We start from the raw sequence: 16,703 nt of genomic DNA, 5'->3' as shown, positions 1-16,703 counted from the left end.
ATCTGACTTTGCATCTCCGCCGAAGCGGCCGAAACAAGGGATCTATCAGGAGTTGCAGAGGCTGAAGCTGAGGGTTTGTTCTCAGAGGTGTTCACTAATCATTGAAGAAGTTGGTGGGGACCGTGCTGGAAGATGCTCCGGGAGCCGACGGCCTAATTCTCCTCCACCAGGGTCCAAGCAGCAACGGGTCAACATCTATCCTCAACATTGTTCTTTTAAAAGTCTAAACTTCAGCTGAAAATGGCTTAATCACAGGCTCTCCAGGTTGATCTCCTCCTTCCTCCGTCTCACTCTAATCTTCGCCCCTCTATTCGAGTTCAGACTGAAGCCGTGCACCTGCACCGAGGAATCGGACCCGGGCACCAGCTCAAGATCATACTTCAGAAGCAAGTGGCACATGGCAATCTTGACCTCGTTCGCGGCAAAGAAACGTCCCGGGCAGGCATGCTGTCCGTGGCCAAAGCCAAGAGAGTCTGGACTCGTTGTAACGAAGTGCGCCTGGTTTTCCTTTCCAGGTGTCTGGCGCATGCGCAGAAAACGGTAGCCATCAAACTCGAGAGGGTTCTCGTAGATGGTGGGGTCATTTCTAGAGGTATTGGCGACAGCGACCTTCATGCCTTTGGGGATGACAGTTCCGTCGGATAGGTGGACGTCGGCGTCGGCGATGCGGCCCATGGAATTTGGAATAAAATTGTCAGCTTGTAAGTATGCAGACTACGTGAGACTTTTCGACTCACTTGACTGGATTGGCTTCATTCGTTGGGTCTCCTTCATCACACTGTCCATGAGCTTGAGGTTGTAAAGCGACGTCTTCGCCCAGCCCTCCTTCCCTAGAACATCAATCATCTCAGACCGCAGCGCAGCCAACAACTCAGGTCTCGGAAGGATGTTTAGAATCAGCTGCGTCATGAGATCGGTCGTGGTATGTATCGCTGCTCCGGCCATGGCAAGCTTAAGATTTGGTCCACTTAGCACAGGCTGGCTGAGGAGCCTTGACAGGCAGGGTAAACACCCACCTGGTAGATCGCCGGGTCATACTTCGACCTCGCGGACTCCTCCTCGCCCCACTGGATCGCATCATCGTATGTTGGAATCGGACGTCCCTCTTGGGCCGCGACGCGCTTCTCGCGTGCTCGGGCATCGATTACGGGCTGGATGATGGAGCGGGTCTGGGCGACGTGACTTCTGACGCGCTGGCATTCTGGTAGGAACCAGTGGACGATGCGTCGGAGAGGCTTTGGAACGATGCGAAGTCTTTCGGCTGCGATGAAAGAGTCCACGACGTACATGACGGTGATGTTGAGCCAAGCCTCGTTGCGGCAGATTTCGGGGCCGAGGAAGACGCGGGACGAGAGGCGGGAGACTACGTTGAGAATGGAATGGCCCAAGCCGACCTCGTGCCATTCTTTGCACCCGCCGATGTTAGAAAGGAGTGGGGTTTACGGTTGGGTGGTGCATACCTGTCGAGTCTCCAAGGACTGTTTGGAAGGAAAACGCGGTCTCGTCGGAGAGTGGCTTTGTGATCTTCGCTATCACGCCAGATGAATTAGACCACGATATAAGTCAAATAATGTAATGGTTTGAATGAAGAGCCTACCCAGAAACTTGGTGAGCTGCTTCTTAGCGACCATGATGAGGATCTGGATCGCATTGCCCGCTCCAAATGGTTCGAAACCAGGGAGGTAAGCGTGAAAGTCCTACACCATTGACGTCAGCATCGGCTTGATATCTCAAAAATTTGTGCCTACATGCTCTGTATTCTTCAGAAAGCTCAGCTTCGGGTCGTTTCGAATCTCGTCGACATGCTTCGGAGTCAGCATAATCACGCGGCCGGTGTCGGACATGACGCTGTATGGCTCTCCCCCAAATGCCTTCGATCCTTCTTGGATGAGTTCATTGCTTCTCTGAACAAAATCCTTCTTGACAGCCGCTCCACTGAGGTCAAACGTTTGTGATCGGTCCAGATCTTGTAGGCTAGGGCCGCGGCCAACAACGCGGCGAGTATACTCCAAGCCTCAGAGGAGAGTCTGAAGCTATCCAAAGAGACTGGCAAGCTGCTATCAGCCAATGCGGAAGCTGAAGGTTTCGATGCCATCGCGAACGGCTGTAGGGTTGATGACTATGAGATTGCTGGTTCGGATGATGCTGTAAGTGACTGATGAAACCATCAGGTTGACGTTTTCTTTGGACTTATAACCATTTTGCTCGATGCATTGCTCATGAGAAGGCCTACGAAATTAGGACGAATACGAATACGCTTATCGCAAAGACTGACGTCCCCGAACGCTTGACCTTCACAACATGCATCGTGACACAGCGTCTGAGCTATCCGCTATCGAAAACTTCAACATCTCCATCTACAGCGACTCGACTCCACAAGCGCCAAGAAGTGCACTTTCCTATTTCGAACAGGGCGAGTACTCCGTGTCGGGCTTAGGTAATGGCCCGTTCGGACGAGAACTGGGTCCTCGGGCTCTTGGGCGGACACCGGCACCCGTTACGCTGGCATGACACGACATGTGCAGGGCAACACCACTGGTCAAAAAATGATCGACAGCAGGCTTGCGAAAGCGAAGCTTTGGGTGCAGGCGAGATTTACGGGGATTTAGGGTAAGAAGAAGGTCGGAATTTACGAGGTGGTCGGGAGAGAGGCCGGCAGTCGTAACCCCACTTCCCGCCCCCGGATCGGCTGATGAAGTTGCGTCGCTACTGCGACAATCTCGACTCTGTGGCATAATTGGCGTAATTTGCGGCGCTGTTTCCTCCTCCCGGACCCACGGCTTATGCCTTGCGCCAGAATTTGGATGCAGGTGATCTTTTTGGGAACTTACAATTTTCAGGTCGCAAGGGCTGCCGAAGCGATCGGACGCCGACCTCCGTTTCATCGGAGCGGGTGGATCGCAGATGACCCACTATTCCGGCAGACCGCCCGGCTTCCACGATTTAGAGGCGGAGCACACCAAGACAGGGCAACATTTGGTCCGGCTGTATTCTTTAAAGCTGTGAGTGCATATCAAACCATAGCGGAGGCTTTTCGATCGCAGAGGCTTGGCTGGATGCAAACCTTAATGTCGCGATTCACCAACCTTTCTGGCAATGCACCATCCAGGTCTCACAGAACAAGTACTATAATACCGTCCAGGCACTGTTTCTGTTTTGAATCTTTGAGCGTTCCTCCAAATCTTCCACCGGTTCGCTCCAAGCCGGAACGCCATGAAATCTGTTCCTGAGCACACTAGCAGGTGGTGTAACCCTATCACCATCCTGGCCCTTCTTTTGAGAAAGGAAAAGTCGAAGAACGGACAGGTGGAAGTCATTGATCCCCAAACCAAAGACGTATCACTGCCACAGACCTGGGGATCCGCCACATCGTGTCCAGTCGAGACGGCCGACACACCTCAGCCTGAAGGATCCGTCGCATCATGTCTCGACCAACAAGCCGTCTCTCCTACCTTAGCTGTCCCCGACCGGCGTGCCGAGGCGCCTCCTTGGGAAATAAACTTCGACCGTAATATCAACCACAGTAAAATTCTCTGTTTGCCTGAGGAGCTTCTGCTTGAAGTTATTTGCACCGTCGCTACGGACGACCTGTACATGTTACGCCAGGTGTCTTTCACCTTTTGGCGCATCTATCGAAGCAAGATATTCTCAGCATTTCACCGTGGGCATGAAAGAATCTGGTGTTTGAAATGGAATCGAACCGGCGGGTTTGAGAATGACAAGAAGACCGTTCTGCGCGCCAAGAAACACGCGTTTTGCGCTCGATGCTACGAAAGACGGACATCACCAAACTACTTGCGAGAAAGGAGGATATACGAATGGGGGAGTGGATTTCCATGCTCTTACTGTGGCTCGTCTCACACAGCGCTACTCTTTTCTCCACAAGAGCGAACGCCGCTGATTGAAGATCGCCGACGCCAGTGCATCATGCCGAGCGCTTTTGTGAGCCTTTGCTCACACCTCAAGGTCTCAGGCTCAACTATATGGAAAGAAGCAAAACGCTGGCCGGAAGGAAAAGTTTCGGGCCCGAAAGTACTCGTGCAGAGCTGCCACCAATGCATGGACCTGGCCGGACGAGCTGTTCTTGAAAAAGACCGAGACTATATCAAACCTCCGGCGTGGTACTTCACTCATAATGTTGGTACTTTGCAGATCTCATGGAAGCTGCCGCTATTCGAGATTCCAGAACACGAAACCATCACGATTCCTTTCCTACTCGAGCAACTTGAAGAGTTCAAACAGACATACGGCGACGTACTTTGCCCTCATATCAGGCACGATCACACGCGCCTCTTGAGAGCCCTCGACCCTCGATATTGCTCTTGCATGGGTGGAGACAGCAGGATAGGAAACGTGCTTCCATATGACAAGGAGCACTGGGGAACCCCCGACTGCATGGGACGGGTTGAGATAAAACATCTTACCGCGTGTGGAGACTGCCGTACTCGCTATACCTGGGAGAGATTGAACAACCAAGTATTCTTATCACGTCATTCAGTTCTCTATCTTTGGGAGAATCTGGCGGAAATGATCTCGTGGCGAAAGGAATTTGCGGCAATTTTTGACCCTGTCTCATATAACCCCATGTCGGATCACGAAACAAAGCATCTGTTCTGGTGCGAAAACCGTGACTGCAGAAACGGTAAGGACTGGATTGAATATTCTAACGTATTCCACTGAAAAGAATGGTAGCTTGAGGCGGAAGAAGAAGAATAAGTGAGTCTTCTAAGCTCAGTGATTGACCTTGACGATCATTCCCATAGAGCCCCAGCGAAACGATCCCCCCTCTCTGCGGGTGACTCGCGCCTTCTCGAGGCTCTTCCCCCTCCCACGTGCGGCATGAATTCTGAAAACGTCTCTTCTCTGGTGTCCTTATCTCTCTCCTCTGTATTCTGTCAGTATACAAGGGCGAGAAGAGAATGATGAGGGGCAAATGGAGGCATGACGTACTGGAACCTAAGTCTACGACGAAGCAATATGGGCGACGGCTGATGTCTTCGACTCATGCGCCTCAAAGTCGTTCTTGAGCGATTGCAAAACCGCGTTCAGGCTAGTGATACGAATGTCCGCGTCGATGACGAGACCGGTTTGAGGACCTCCTGGGGTTGCGGGGTACGCGAGCACTCGATCGAGACGGTCACGCAAGTCACGGATCTCATTGTGGGCGTCGGCAACGAGGCCGGTTTGAGGAGCTCCCTGCGTGGCAGGAGCGATGAAAAGGTTATCGAGACGGTGATGTAAATCACGAATGGCGTCCTGCGCCTCGACGACTGTACCCGTTGGGCCACTTGCTGGGTGGGAATCATCGAAAAGTTGGTTCAGACGCGCGTTCAGTGCACCGATGGATTGCTGTGTGTCGATGAGTCGGCCAGTTGGTGGAGCTCCTTGGGTAGCAGGTTCCATGAAAATCTGGTCGAGACGGCCGCGCAAAGTGTCCAGGGTATTTCGCACGTCAACAAGCAAGCCAGAAGGGTTAGCACCATCGGTGAGGATGCCATTGAGACGGGTAACGGCGGTATTGATCAGTCCATCTAGGCGCGTATTGGAGTTCTGAAGATCAGTGGAGAGAGTGTTGACTTGTTCAATCAACGTGGGTTGAGGGGCTGGCTGGGGCTGGTTGCCCTGCTGAGCAGCCGGGATGGCCTGCTGAGCGGCTTGGCCTACCATGCTTTCCAACGCCTTCACCTTATCTTCCAATCCCGGCGTGTCATTCCAAATCCACAGAAAGGGCCTCCTCAAATAGGGGACCTTCACGAGCCATTCCTTCGAATTTATGAACGTTAAAATACCGATCAAGAGAGTGACAGCGCTGAGACTGTAAGTTGCGATCGTGTTGCTGTTCCAGGGGTTGGACGGCTTCGCGGCATCCTCATGGGCTTTGACGAGACGCTCTAGAAGAGCGGTCCAGATGGGGTTGATGTCCCTTTCGCTAGGGTCCTCCTGGGCCTTGACGATGCGGTCGAGGATTTTGACCAAGATGGCGTTGATGTCGTCCTGACCAGACCCCCCGACAGAACGCTTCGTAATACGAGTACTGTTGGAGTTGGAAGGGGCAGGGGAGGTGGCGAGGATTGGGGGTTTGGTGGAATCCTCATCGACGGGGTCGTTGGAGTTGGCAAAGTCATCGTCGACCTCGCCAACGTAAGCAAGGTGCTCGCCAGATGGGCTACACTGCCAGTCACTGCAAAAAGTTGAGATCAGTACATGTAGACAGCCTGCCACAATGTCATGTAAGTACATACTCGGGGCGACACTCTCCCCATGCGAAGTCGGGGGACAGAGCATCGAGGGCATACCGACCGCGACCCGGCCTGCCCGGCTTCTTTGGTCCGGACTGAACAACAGGTCCCATCAGGGTGATAGCTGCAAGAGCCATACTGATGAGGTTCTCACGCTTCATGTTGAGAGACACAAAGGATCCTGGACGACAGTGGACACGAATGACGACGACGGACGATGCTCAGGACTGACGATGATGAGAGAAGAGAAGGAACGACGACGGCGAGGGCGTTCCTGACTTTTACCCTCCATCGTCGCTTGTATGTCTGCCCTGGACGAAGAGGTAAACTGCTCGACTGGGTCTTCAGCGGGAAGCTGCTTCGCGAACCAGAAAGACGGAGCCAGTGGATGGCATCGCGCATGCATGGTGCCATGAAAGATCGCCTAATCGACGCCGCCATCCTTGGTGTCGTTGCCGTCCTTCATCGATCTCGGTATGTTGTGAAAAGCATCGTTGAGTATTCGCATTGCATGGCCACTGAAGATGATGCCAGGAAAGAAAGGGCTCGGAGCTGCGCCAAAGAAGATTCGCGCTATGGAAGGCAGCAAGAAGCACGATGGGCTTTCAGTTGGAAGGAGCTGTCGTCGTCTCTTGTTCCCATGGTCGCCATCGCCGGTCGTTGTTGCCATTCGTCGTCGTCGTTGTCCGCCGTTTGTTCCTGCCAAGCCGCAAAACCAGGTGCGGACGGTGGCTCCTGCGTCGTGGCCGACCGAGACTTTGAAGTCTGCAGCCTGCAAAGAATAGCTCCGCAGATGTCTGCAGGCTTTTGATAGGTCGTCGATGGGATAATCAAGGAAAAGTGACGGGAAGAGCGGACGCTAGATGCAGAGCTCTTCCGAGTTGATGCTCCTCAATTTGCAGCCAACGACGGGAGAGTGCCAGCATCTGTCCAACCGGAACGAATTCAGCTCTGCCATTGGCTTTGAAGAAAGTGTCGATGCAGTCGATTTTCTCTCTTGATTGGACTGAGTGTCAAAAGACACCCGGGAAGCGGACTCACTGATGGCATATGCATGTCAACATCTGCCCGTCCAACTGCCAACGAATCCAAAACGACCGCTGCCCCCCCCCCCCCTCAGCTGGCGTTATATGCAGGCGACCAGCTCCCCGCAGAGTCGTTTTCGATGGAGACGTGGCTGCTTTGGATACCAAATCGGCTGCGCCTTCACTTCTACGTTTGGCGACATCTGTCCTGGTCAGTCCTTGCATCTGTAGAGGTACCAGCCTGGAGTTATGCTGGGGGATTGGCGGTGACCATGGAACGTGCGATGTCAAACGGTGGCGGAGACGTGGAACCGATTTCGTGCGGTCTGGAAGCCGCATGCTCGAGGTGTCCTTGCGTAGTTGAGATGTCGTGAAGAGATCCCAGAGGATCCAAGAGCTAGCAGGTTGGTGATGTCGCGGCTTGCTTCACCTGGCAAAGCCGACCAAATAGCCTTGAGACCCGCCGAGAGAATGCAAGAGACAAGTCTCACCCAAACCGAGTCCAAGACTCCTGTCGCGGTCTGGCACGTAGTCGTTGTATCCCGAGATGCTGATTGGACCATGCATAGCTTATCCTACATAAAGTGCCGTCTGGCAAACACAAAAGTTATGAGTACCACCACCACAGCCGCCGCCCTGCTTCTATCTGTGGGACTTTGACAACATATGCTAATTGAGAACCAATTGAAATTGCCCGACGAGTGGCTTGAATCTGGCTGATAGAAGTTGTTGCCATTCGCAACTCAACTTTTGACGGTAGCCCCTGAGTCTGGGGGTTTGTCCACTGAGTTATCAGGGATTTTGTCGCCTGGCAAAAGCTCAAAGTCAACTTCAGGACATGTCCTCAAATGTAAAGGCAACGGGATCAAAAGCACAGAAGAAACTTAATATCGTTCGCACAACATTCACTCTCAAAGTGTGACATGTCAGAACGAAGGTGACGGTGTTCGTCCGGGAACTCTGAAGGGACGAAAATTGAGGACACTGAACGGACAGTGCCCCACATAGGTGGAGCTCGATTACTTTCCTCCAATCACATTCATCTGACCTTGGGACGACAGGGATCAATGCCACGGGATGAGGTCAGCTTTCGATGTGGGTACCGGTTGCGTCAAAACGCCAGCAAGTCAACAAGCCGCATCGCCAAGTTATCACCTTGCCAGCTTCACGTCCACACTCCCCGCCCGCCTTCGGACAGCCAAACTCCTCTGCACTTTGGCCGCAGTCGCGCGACGTCCGTCATTTCGGGAATGACCATATAATCACAATGTCGAATGCGCTCTCCCTCATAGGCTGGGCCTTCTTGCCCAACGTACGCGACCCATCCCCTCTGCACCCTCGTCCCGAGAATTACATCACTAACCACCCTCAAAGCTAGCAACCTCCTGGGTCCAATCAATCTACTATGGCCTCGCGATCCGCGCCGGCGATCCGAAACCCCAACCCGGCTCCGCGAAATACGCCATCCACCGCCGCCGAATCTACATCCTCGTCGTCTCCGCCTACCTCCTCTACACCCTGATCGAAGCCGACCACACCCTCCGCCGCCAGGGCACGTTCTACACCGACCTCGACGTCGCCGCCTCCGCGCCCGTCCGCATCATCAAGTCCCGCTTCCGCCGCCTCGCAGCCGTCTACCACCCCGACAAACAAACCGGCGACTCGTCCGCCGCCGCCGCCCGCTTCATGCACCTCAAGACCGCCTCCGAGACCCTCTCCGACCCCAACCGCCGCTTCGCCTACGAGCGCTTCGGTCCCGTCGTCGGCAACTGGCAGAACTGCAAGACCGTCTACGACTTCGTCTCCACCGGCGTCTTCTCCGGCACCATCCCCCACTACGGCATCGCCGCCGCCGCCACCTACGGCCTCGGCCTGCTGGGCTACCTCGACTGGGGCCGCTACTGGCGCTGGGTCGTCCTCCTGACCTTCTTCGTCGCCGAGCTCATCGTCGTCACCCGCCCCGAGATGCCGCCCTACCTCGCCATGGCCAACACCGCGCTGAGCACCATCCTGCGCCGCCCGCCGTACCTGCAGTTCCAGCTCGTGTCGCTCGCGCGCCAGGCGGCCGTCACGATGTACATTGCCTTTAGCCAGATCGGGCCGCTTCTGAACCCGCAGGGCCAGGCGGCGCAGCGGGCTGCCGAGGGATCGGCGGCTGCTGTCGACGAGGGCTTGCAGAGGCTTGAGAACTTGGTTCGCGGATTGGACGGCGAGGCGAACCGGTTGCTGGACATGGAGATGACGCCATTCATGGGCGACAAGGAGGCTCTGAGCAGCGTGCGTGCCAAGGTCAAGGATTGGCTTGTGCAGAACACGATTCGGGCGGATCCGATGGTTAGAGATGCGATGGGCAATTCGTTCCGCAAGAGGAGAGTCGATGCGCCTGCTGGCGCGAAGGGCAACCGAACGTGAGACGAGGTAATAGACTTTGCCTTCTTTATACATGTATACCATGGTTCTTAGACACCCATACAAATACCACATCCTTTTTTGTCCTTTCAATTGCCAACCTATCAACCACTGGTGCGAAAAGCAGCCATGGCCAGTTTGAGGTTGCAGATCTAAAAATAAACAAGCTTATTGTCGAGATCTCTCAGCTTCAAGATGTGGCGTCTGTGGCTGAAGACTGTGGCGTACATCCAAAAACCCTTCACCCACAATGCCCCTCCCCCGCCAACTATCGCGAAGTAACCGGGATCGGACTGAGATACTCACCACCTCTGTCTCTCAGTTCCTTCACTTTAGAGACATTCTGACATACCAACTCAAAATGGCAGCAGCATCATCATGGCACCTTCTGCCCCCAGATCTCATCGAACATCAAATCGGCCAGATCGATCTCTTAATGGCCATGTACCCAACCGAAGATGAAGTGACCCTCGACAAGGACTCATCCACCCTCCTGGACTCCCTCAAAGCAGACCTCGAAAACGGCTCATCAAACTCATCCTCTCTTAAAAAGACGTCCCCCACCGTAACATTACTCCTCAACCTATCCATCCCCGACTCCGAGGACAAGACCCTCCCTCTCGACATCACCGTCCCCTTCTCACACACAGCGCCCGCAACCCCAGACGAGCCTCCACACATCAAAGTCCGCATCCAACAACCCCCCTGGCTCTCCCGCGCCGCCACCACAACCCTCAACGCCCTCATCCCCGAAGACGAAGACCTCTTCAGCACAATCGAGGCCATCGCCGCCTCAACCTCCGCACACCTCTCACAAGCCGCAGAGGAAGCAGCCGCCGCCGCAACCCCCTCAGATCCCCTTTCTTCGGGAGGAGGACCCCTCGTGCGCGTGTGGTTCTACTTCCCCTCCATCTCCACCCGCTCCAAGCGCGACGACTTTATCATCCACGCGCCGCGGTACCGCCTCACGGGCTTCCTCTACGCGGGGAAACCGGGCCTGCTGTGCCTCGAGGGATCCTCGCAGAATGTGGATGATTACATGCGTTTCATCAAGACGGAGTCGTGGGGGGATATACCCGCGCACCATAAGAAGGTCAGCGAGCGGCATCGCGAGGTGGGTGAGGGCGTGGAGAGGGTGTTTGCGGACATGACGGAGATCACGGACTCGGTGGGGGAGAGGAGGGGACAGAGGGCGAATCGGGGGGATATGAAGGCTGTGGAGGGGTGGCTTGTGGAGAGGGGTTTGGGGGATGCTTTTGCGAAGGTGTTGATGTGATGCGGTGTTTGAGGTGACTGAGGTGAGAAACTCAAAGGGAAAGGGATAGGAAACAAGAGGACTGAATGTGAGACCAGGGCCTCGGGGGGATAGTCACCATCCGTGATCAGCTAGACATGAGCTGTGCGAGGCATCTTCACGGCCATTCTTGCATACCCAGGACACAACTTTGGCCAAACACATCAATGCATTTTACAAATCTATACCCAACGTCTCCAGAGACGTCCAGTCTAAACCTCTACCCCTTACAAACCCCCCTTCACACAAGGGACACAATCCCATTATAACCTCTGCCTCCCCCTCGTCTCAATTGGAATCGCACACATCCCCACAAACGCCGCCAAAATCAGCGCGCCACTCAGGTAAATCGGCGTCGTCGTGCCATCCCCCGGCATATTCGCCGCCAGCACCGGCGCCATCAGCCCCATCGCCCTGTTCAAAAAGCTCGCCACGCCCGTCCCCGCCCCGCGCACCGGCGCCGGGAAGATCTCGGGCGTGAACGCGTACAGCACGCCGTACATGATATTCTGCGAGAAGCTCTCCACACAACTAAAAAACAGCTGGCTCGCGGGCGACGTGCCGAACTTGACGAACATGAAGAGGAACACGGCCGACACGAACGTCGAGCACGCGAGCGTGCCCCGCCGCCCGAGCCAGGGCGATTTGTGGTCGACGAGGTACGCCGCCAGCAGGCTGCCCGGCACGCCGACCGCGGACGTGATGGCGTAGGTGCGGTACGTGGCCGGCGTGATGGGCGTCGCGCCCGCGTCGGGGCTGCCCTCGGGCGGCGCGGCGCCGCCGTGCGAGAGGTACTGCGGGAGGAAGGCGTTGAAGAGCGGGTATCCCATGCCGATGGTCGCCCAGACGAACCATACGATCGCGGTCGCGAGGCCGAGCGTGCGGGTTTTGAAGAGCGGGCGCAGGCGGTCTGCGGAGAAGGACTTCATCTTATCCTTGAGCACGCCGGCTGTCCTCGCGCGTCCGGAAGCGGCGGTCCCGTCGTCGTCGGCGGTGGCGACGCCCTCCACCACGGCGTCGAGGATTTCTTCCGTAAGCCACGTCTTCGCACCGTTGCGGTACGCGATGCCGTGCACCACGGCCACGGCCTCCGCCTGGCGGCCCTTGGAGAGCAGGAACTTGGGCGACTCAAACAGCCGGAACGCGAAGAAGCGCACCACGAACATGATGAAGGTGACCAGCCCGATCGTCAGCACGAAGCGCCGCCATCCCTGGTCGGCCGGCCAGTTCACAATAAAATACCACGCCGCCAGCGACGAGCTCAGCTGGCCGACGGGCCACCACACGGACAGCAGGGTGAGCAGCGAGCTGGACGCGTCGGGGAGGAACTCGAGGAAGAGGGCGCCGTCCACCGGAAGATTGCCGCCGACGCCGAAGCCGAGGGACGCGAAGAGGAAGCAGACCCAGCCCCAGGAAGGCGCGAAGGCGAGCAGGATGCCGAAGACGCCGGTGATGAGGAGGGTCATGTTGAAGGCGATGCGGCGGCCGAGGACGTCGGAGCCGATGCCCCAGACGAAGGAGCCGAAGCAGAGACCGAGGAAGATGGAGGAGGTGGTGTAGCGGACGGTCTTTTCGGAGATGGCGAACTCGGCGGAGAGGGAGGGGAGGGTTAGGGAGACGCCCTGGTGGTTGTCAGTTGGGAGGATGCGGGAAGGGGGAGGGTGGTGAAGACTCACGTGCATCCATAAGCTGGCAGCATGGTTAGTGAGGTTCATGATGAGTGCGAGGGTTGAGATGTGCTTACTTATCCGCAAACCATCCAAAGCCGCATAGGATGAAGAGTTGCCAGTTATACCTCCCCATCCCAATATCCTGAATCGCCTTGTTGACAAGCTTGGATTTCACTGTCCCCCTCCCATTAACCATCTCATCCAGCTTCATCCATCACGTAGATAACTCACATTCATACTCCGTCCACATCCCCCTCCCGCCCCTCCGAACTTCCTTCCTCAGCCCTTCAATCGTATACTCCGCCGCGCTCATCTCCAACATCCCCGTGCTCTCCCCCTGGTCCTTGCCATCCTCATCGTCGCCGTCGTCATCCTCATGTCCCGGGCGCTCCTCAAACTCGCAGCGGCCTATACGCGCCGAGTGGCTGTGCAGATGCGCCTCCTCGAGAGGAACAACGACGCCGAGGTAGTCGTGTACGGACTCGGGCTGGTCGGAGAGCAGACGGCGGACAAAGGTGCGCAGGAGCGCCATGCCTCTTGACTCCTCTGATGCTGCACCAGCAGCTCCTCGGTGTGTCGGCGAAAGGTAAGATTAACGTAATATGCGTCGCCCACGTGACTGTCGTAGATATAGCCTCGATGTCCTCGTGAAAATAGCAACCCGATGATGCCGTCCTCAGCTTTCGTGTCGTCGCGTCGGCGTCTCACTCCCAGCTCTTACTCAGTAAATAACAACAAGTACCTGATCCTTCAAAAGTCCCAGTTGCCATCTACATCTTTCCCATCTAAGGACACGTATAAAAGAGACCTCAGGAAACACGAAAAGATGAAAGAATCCGATGGAATGTGAAAACAAGAGGAACGGTGAGATGAAAGAGACGTGATGTGTAGTGTACCTAACCCCCATGCTCACTCCCTCGTAGTTCGAGGACACCTGACTAAAAGAAACGACCACGCCGCGCATTAGCGCTCCTTAGGTAATCTAGGGGGGTGCCAGGTCATCCCGCAGCGCGCAGCGGAAAATGCATCGCGCCACCTCAGGGGACATGGAGGACGAAAATAGCGTTGCAGGCGTGCTGTAACCTCCGCCTAACACATCGTCACCCAGCGATCGAGACGATCAGTTAGTGGCGCTACGGAACGTCCGGGGCAGCTTGTGAAACATCCCCAGGGCCTGCAGCGGTCACGGGCCGAGGGCAGCTGCGCGTGCAGCGTGGGGTAGGATCCTTGTCATCTGCACCCCAAATGTCCTCCTAGTGGTTCTGGTGGGTTGGAATGAGAATTGCGATTCTACGAATAATCTCTCTTTGAAGCCATCATGATGCTAGTTCATTACGAAAGCCGCCATAGTCCACAACGCCCCTTAGTAAACCCATAGAAACAGTGCCAGGCCATGGAAACGCCATCTCCCCATCTAAGTGTACTTTGACTCTAAACCCGAGCTTAAAGCAGCTCTCCGTCTCCCTCGTCAGCACCCTCCTCTTCATCTTCCCAGTCGTCCATCGCGGCTGCCCGTCTCTCGGCCTCCTGCTGTACTTCAGCGAGACCTGAGAGCTCTGCGACATAGTCCTTCTCCTGCAGCGCTCTCTTGACAAAGCCCCAGCCGTCCTGTCTGTAGGCATCCAGAATCGGAGGGCCACAAGCACTGCAGCAGGGGTATGACTGGCCGCGGATCACTTTGGTGCTGAAGTTGTGCACGTAGCCACGTACGGTGTGGGGAACCAAGCCGAGGGCATGGTCAACAGGGTCATTCTCGGCATCATGCGTATGAGGCGCCTTAGCGTGATGCTTGAGAGGATGTTGAAGAAGACTCGCGAAGAGCTCCACGACTGCTGCTGACGCCATAGGGGCAACACCTGGCCGAGTAACTGTGCACTGCTGGTCGAGTGTCTGGTCCTTCTGCGACTAGAAGGGGTTAGCAGGAGTCGCGACTTGTCTTTTCAACCCCGAATACTCACATCAGCGGGTGCAACTACATCATTGCAGAAGTAGCAGCCCAACGTCGCACGCTCCTGATCATCCGGCTGGACATTCTCCGGCTCAGCTCCGTGCCTCATAACTACGTAGGAATCGAATCCGAGCGCGGCATTCAACACGATTTTGCCTGCAGCTTTGCCTAGGACGCTTGGAAGCCATCTCGACTCACGGCTGTCCATCAGGAGGAAGACAGCATCGTGATCGTCAATGAGCTTCTTCAGCTTGTCGAAGTCGCCCCTGGTCTTCGTCTCGTCTGTGAAGGGGTGGCCAACCATCGGAACAGATAACACATGTCCCTCGCTGTCAACGCCGGGATAAATCTCCTTCAGCGCCTCCGCTGCGCGAACGGCCTTGGGCTTTCCGCCTTCTAAGCAGTCCTCAAAGTTGAAGAGAGGTTGGCGCACGGGGTTTGAGTACGAGACACGGCCATAGTCGACGAAGGTGATTTTCCGCACGCCCCATCCCATCAGATTCCGCGATACATAACTGCCCAATGTGCCAGCCCCCAGTAGCAGACACTTGGTGTTCTTGATGGCATCCAGATCCAGGTTGGGTGAAATGCGCCACTTCATGAGCTTCAGGTTCAGATCCACAGATTGATCTGCCAGCCTTGTCGGATCCATGTACTCGCCAAGGTTTGCGACTCTGGCGCGAAGCTTTCCTTCCGCGTCTCTCTCCCAGCCCGTGACCTTGGGCATTTCGGCTACCGCGAGCGGTTCAACGGGATCCATCTCCAGGGGCAGAATGATGCTTCTGGCAGCGTGTCTGCTGGCCCTGATGTCGCGGTAGCATAGGATTTGCACCTTGGTCAGCTTGAAGCGTTGACGGACAAGCCAAAGCAGGTTGCGAAGAGGCCATGACGGGTTCTCGGGGTACGTCGACGGGTCTACAAACGCAACGTAACGATCCTCCTCGGCGACGTCGTCGAAGAAGCCGTTCTCAAAGTCGCCAAGATTTGCCACCTCCCAGACATAGCCAAAGGTATCATTCAGGTCGTGCAAGTCGCTGTTAGCGTCCTTGTCTAGGTCGCTGACATCTGTACCGCGGGCCTTCTTAGCAAGGAAGAAGCCGTTCTGCCTCTTGTCGCGGTTCGCTGCCCAGGTGCCTACACGGTCGACGAGCGCCGTGCTCTCCTTGGGATCGAGGCGGCCGATCGGGCCTGTCCGCTTCCACTGGGGATCTGAGTGGAGGGCGGGGAATGCGAACCAGTATGTAAATCGGTACTTCTTGAGGTCTGCATAGGAGAGGATCGCAAACGAAGACAGAAGCGAGGGGACAGAATAAATGGTGCCATCGTTTATGGCGTCCCAGATCTAGCACCAGTTAGTACGCAGCTTGCAAACCAGTCAATCTTGGACTCACATGGCGAGCGGCGAGCTTCAGCATCGCTTGCTTGTCTGTGTTCTTGAAGTCCTCGATGGTGTTGACGTTCTTGATCCAGCCCTCCCCGCGGACGTGCTCATCGTTGGGCCTGCTCTCCTCATCAGTCCTGTGAGGGTCAACATGAGGGCAGCGCGAGCCCAAAAGCTAGTCTTGCTTACTGGTCGGCTGTGAGGGCGTTGCCTAGGATTGACATCCTGCAGCTTTGGGCCGGGTCGACGGGCAGTGGGGTGTACTGGCCCAGAACCCTACGCGCCGAATCGTCCAGTTTGTCATGCTCGAGCTTGGAGGAGAATAGAGCTGCATAGAAGGGGAGCTCGATCTCGGAAGAGAAGGGGGCGTATTGGATTGCAGCCATCTTGGGCTTTTCGAAAGGTTATGCGCGATGCGCCTAGCGGGGGTCCGGTCGGAATACGCGGGTTCGAATGCGCAGTTGACGATCGGAATACTCTGGGGATGTTGGACGAGAGAAAAGAGGACGACGACGGACGACGAAGGACGAAGAATGGCGGAGGTAGTGACAAACGGAAGCAGCAACCGTTGTGGCACGGAATGACTCAAATGGTGGAGGAAGGTGCGATGCGACGGAACAGGCAGGTCGCTCTGGCGAATCTCTGTCGAAACCGACCGGACAAAAAGGTATGCTCGCTTAGCTGGAATATAGGAAATCAGTCATCTGCACTAGAAACAGAGCACGCCTTCTTTTTCG

At 55.9% G+C, this 16,703-nt stretch overlaps 5 protein-coding genes across 5 annotated transcripts; 2 read left to right on the top strand and 3 right to left on the bottom strand.

Annotated features, from left to right (window-relative positions):
- Positions 1–249: 249 nt before the first annotated feature.
- On the bottom strand, positions 250–1,844 carry P450-1-2 (Cytochrome P450 monooygenase 1; the record flags this gene model as incomplete). The annotated part of the gene is made up of 6 exons (XM_036644900.1): positions 250–698; positions 738–951; positions 1,017–1,405; positions 1,461–1,529; positions 1,598–1,697; positions 1,749–1,844. 6 exons carry the CDS (start codon positions 1,842–1,844, stop codon positions 250–252), a joined length of 1,317 nt encoding a protein of 438 aa, XP_036489598.1.
- A 6,687-nt stretch (positions 1,845–8,531) lies between these two features.
- dnaJ-2 (Chaperone protein DnaJ) lies at positions 8,532–9,676 on the top strand (the record flags this gene model as incomplete). Its single annotated transcript, XM_036644899.1, has 2 exons — positions 8,532–8,576; positions 8,639–9,676. 2 exons carry the CDS (start codon positions 8,532–8,534, stop codon positions 9,674–9,676), a joined length of 1,083 nt encoding a protein of 360 aa, XP_036489599.1.
- Positions 9,677–10,115: 439 nt separating this feature from the next.
- On the top strand, positions 10,116–10,949 carry Rwdd2b (RWD domain-containing protein 2B; the record flags this gene model as incomplete). The annotated part of the gene is made up of 1 exon (XM_036644898.1): positions 10,116–10,949. One exon carries the CDS (start codon positions 10,116–10,118, stop codon positions 10,947–10,949), a length of 834 nt encoding a protein of 277 aa, XP_036489048.1.
- Positions 10,950–11,230: 281 nt separating this feature from the next.
- On the bottom strand, positions 11,231–13,169 carry CGCS363_v013048 (putative MFS-type transporter; the record flags this gene model as incomplete). Its single annotated transcript, XM_036644897.1, has 4 exons — positions 11,231–12,589; positions 12,644–12,656; positions 12,712–12,811; positions 12,869–13,169. 4 exons carry the CDS (start codon positions 13,167–13,169, stop codon positions 11,231–11,233), a joined length of 1,773 nt encoding a protein of 590 aa, XP_036489047.1.
- A 911-nt stretch (positions 13,170–14,080) lies between these two features.
- Positions 14,081–16,352, bottom strand: ATG7 (Ubiquitin-like modifier-activating enzyme ATG7; the record flags this gene model as incomplete). Its single annotated transcript, XM_036644896.1, has 4 exons — positions 14,081–14,542; positions 14,596–15,927; positions 15,977–16,103; positions 16,156–16,352. 4 exons carry the CDS (start codon positions 16,350–16,352, stop codon positions 14,081–14,083), a joined length of 2,118 nt encoding a protein of 705 aa, XP_036489053.1.
- Between the last annotated feature and the right edge of the window lie 351 nt (positions 16,353–16,703).

The sequence above is a fragment of the Colletotrichum siamense genome, assembly GCF_013390195.1.
Source record: "Colletotrichum siamense strain Cg363 chromosome Unknown KSG_Cg363_contig09, whole genome shotgun sequence".
NCBI classification, from domain to species: domain Eukaryota; kingdom Fungi; phylum Ascomycota; class Sordariomycetes; order Glomerellales; family Glomerellaceae; genus Colletotrichum; species Colletotrichum siamense.
This window is presented reverse-complemented; position numbering and strand designations above follow the sequence as displayed.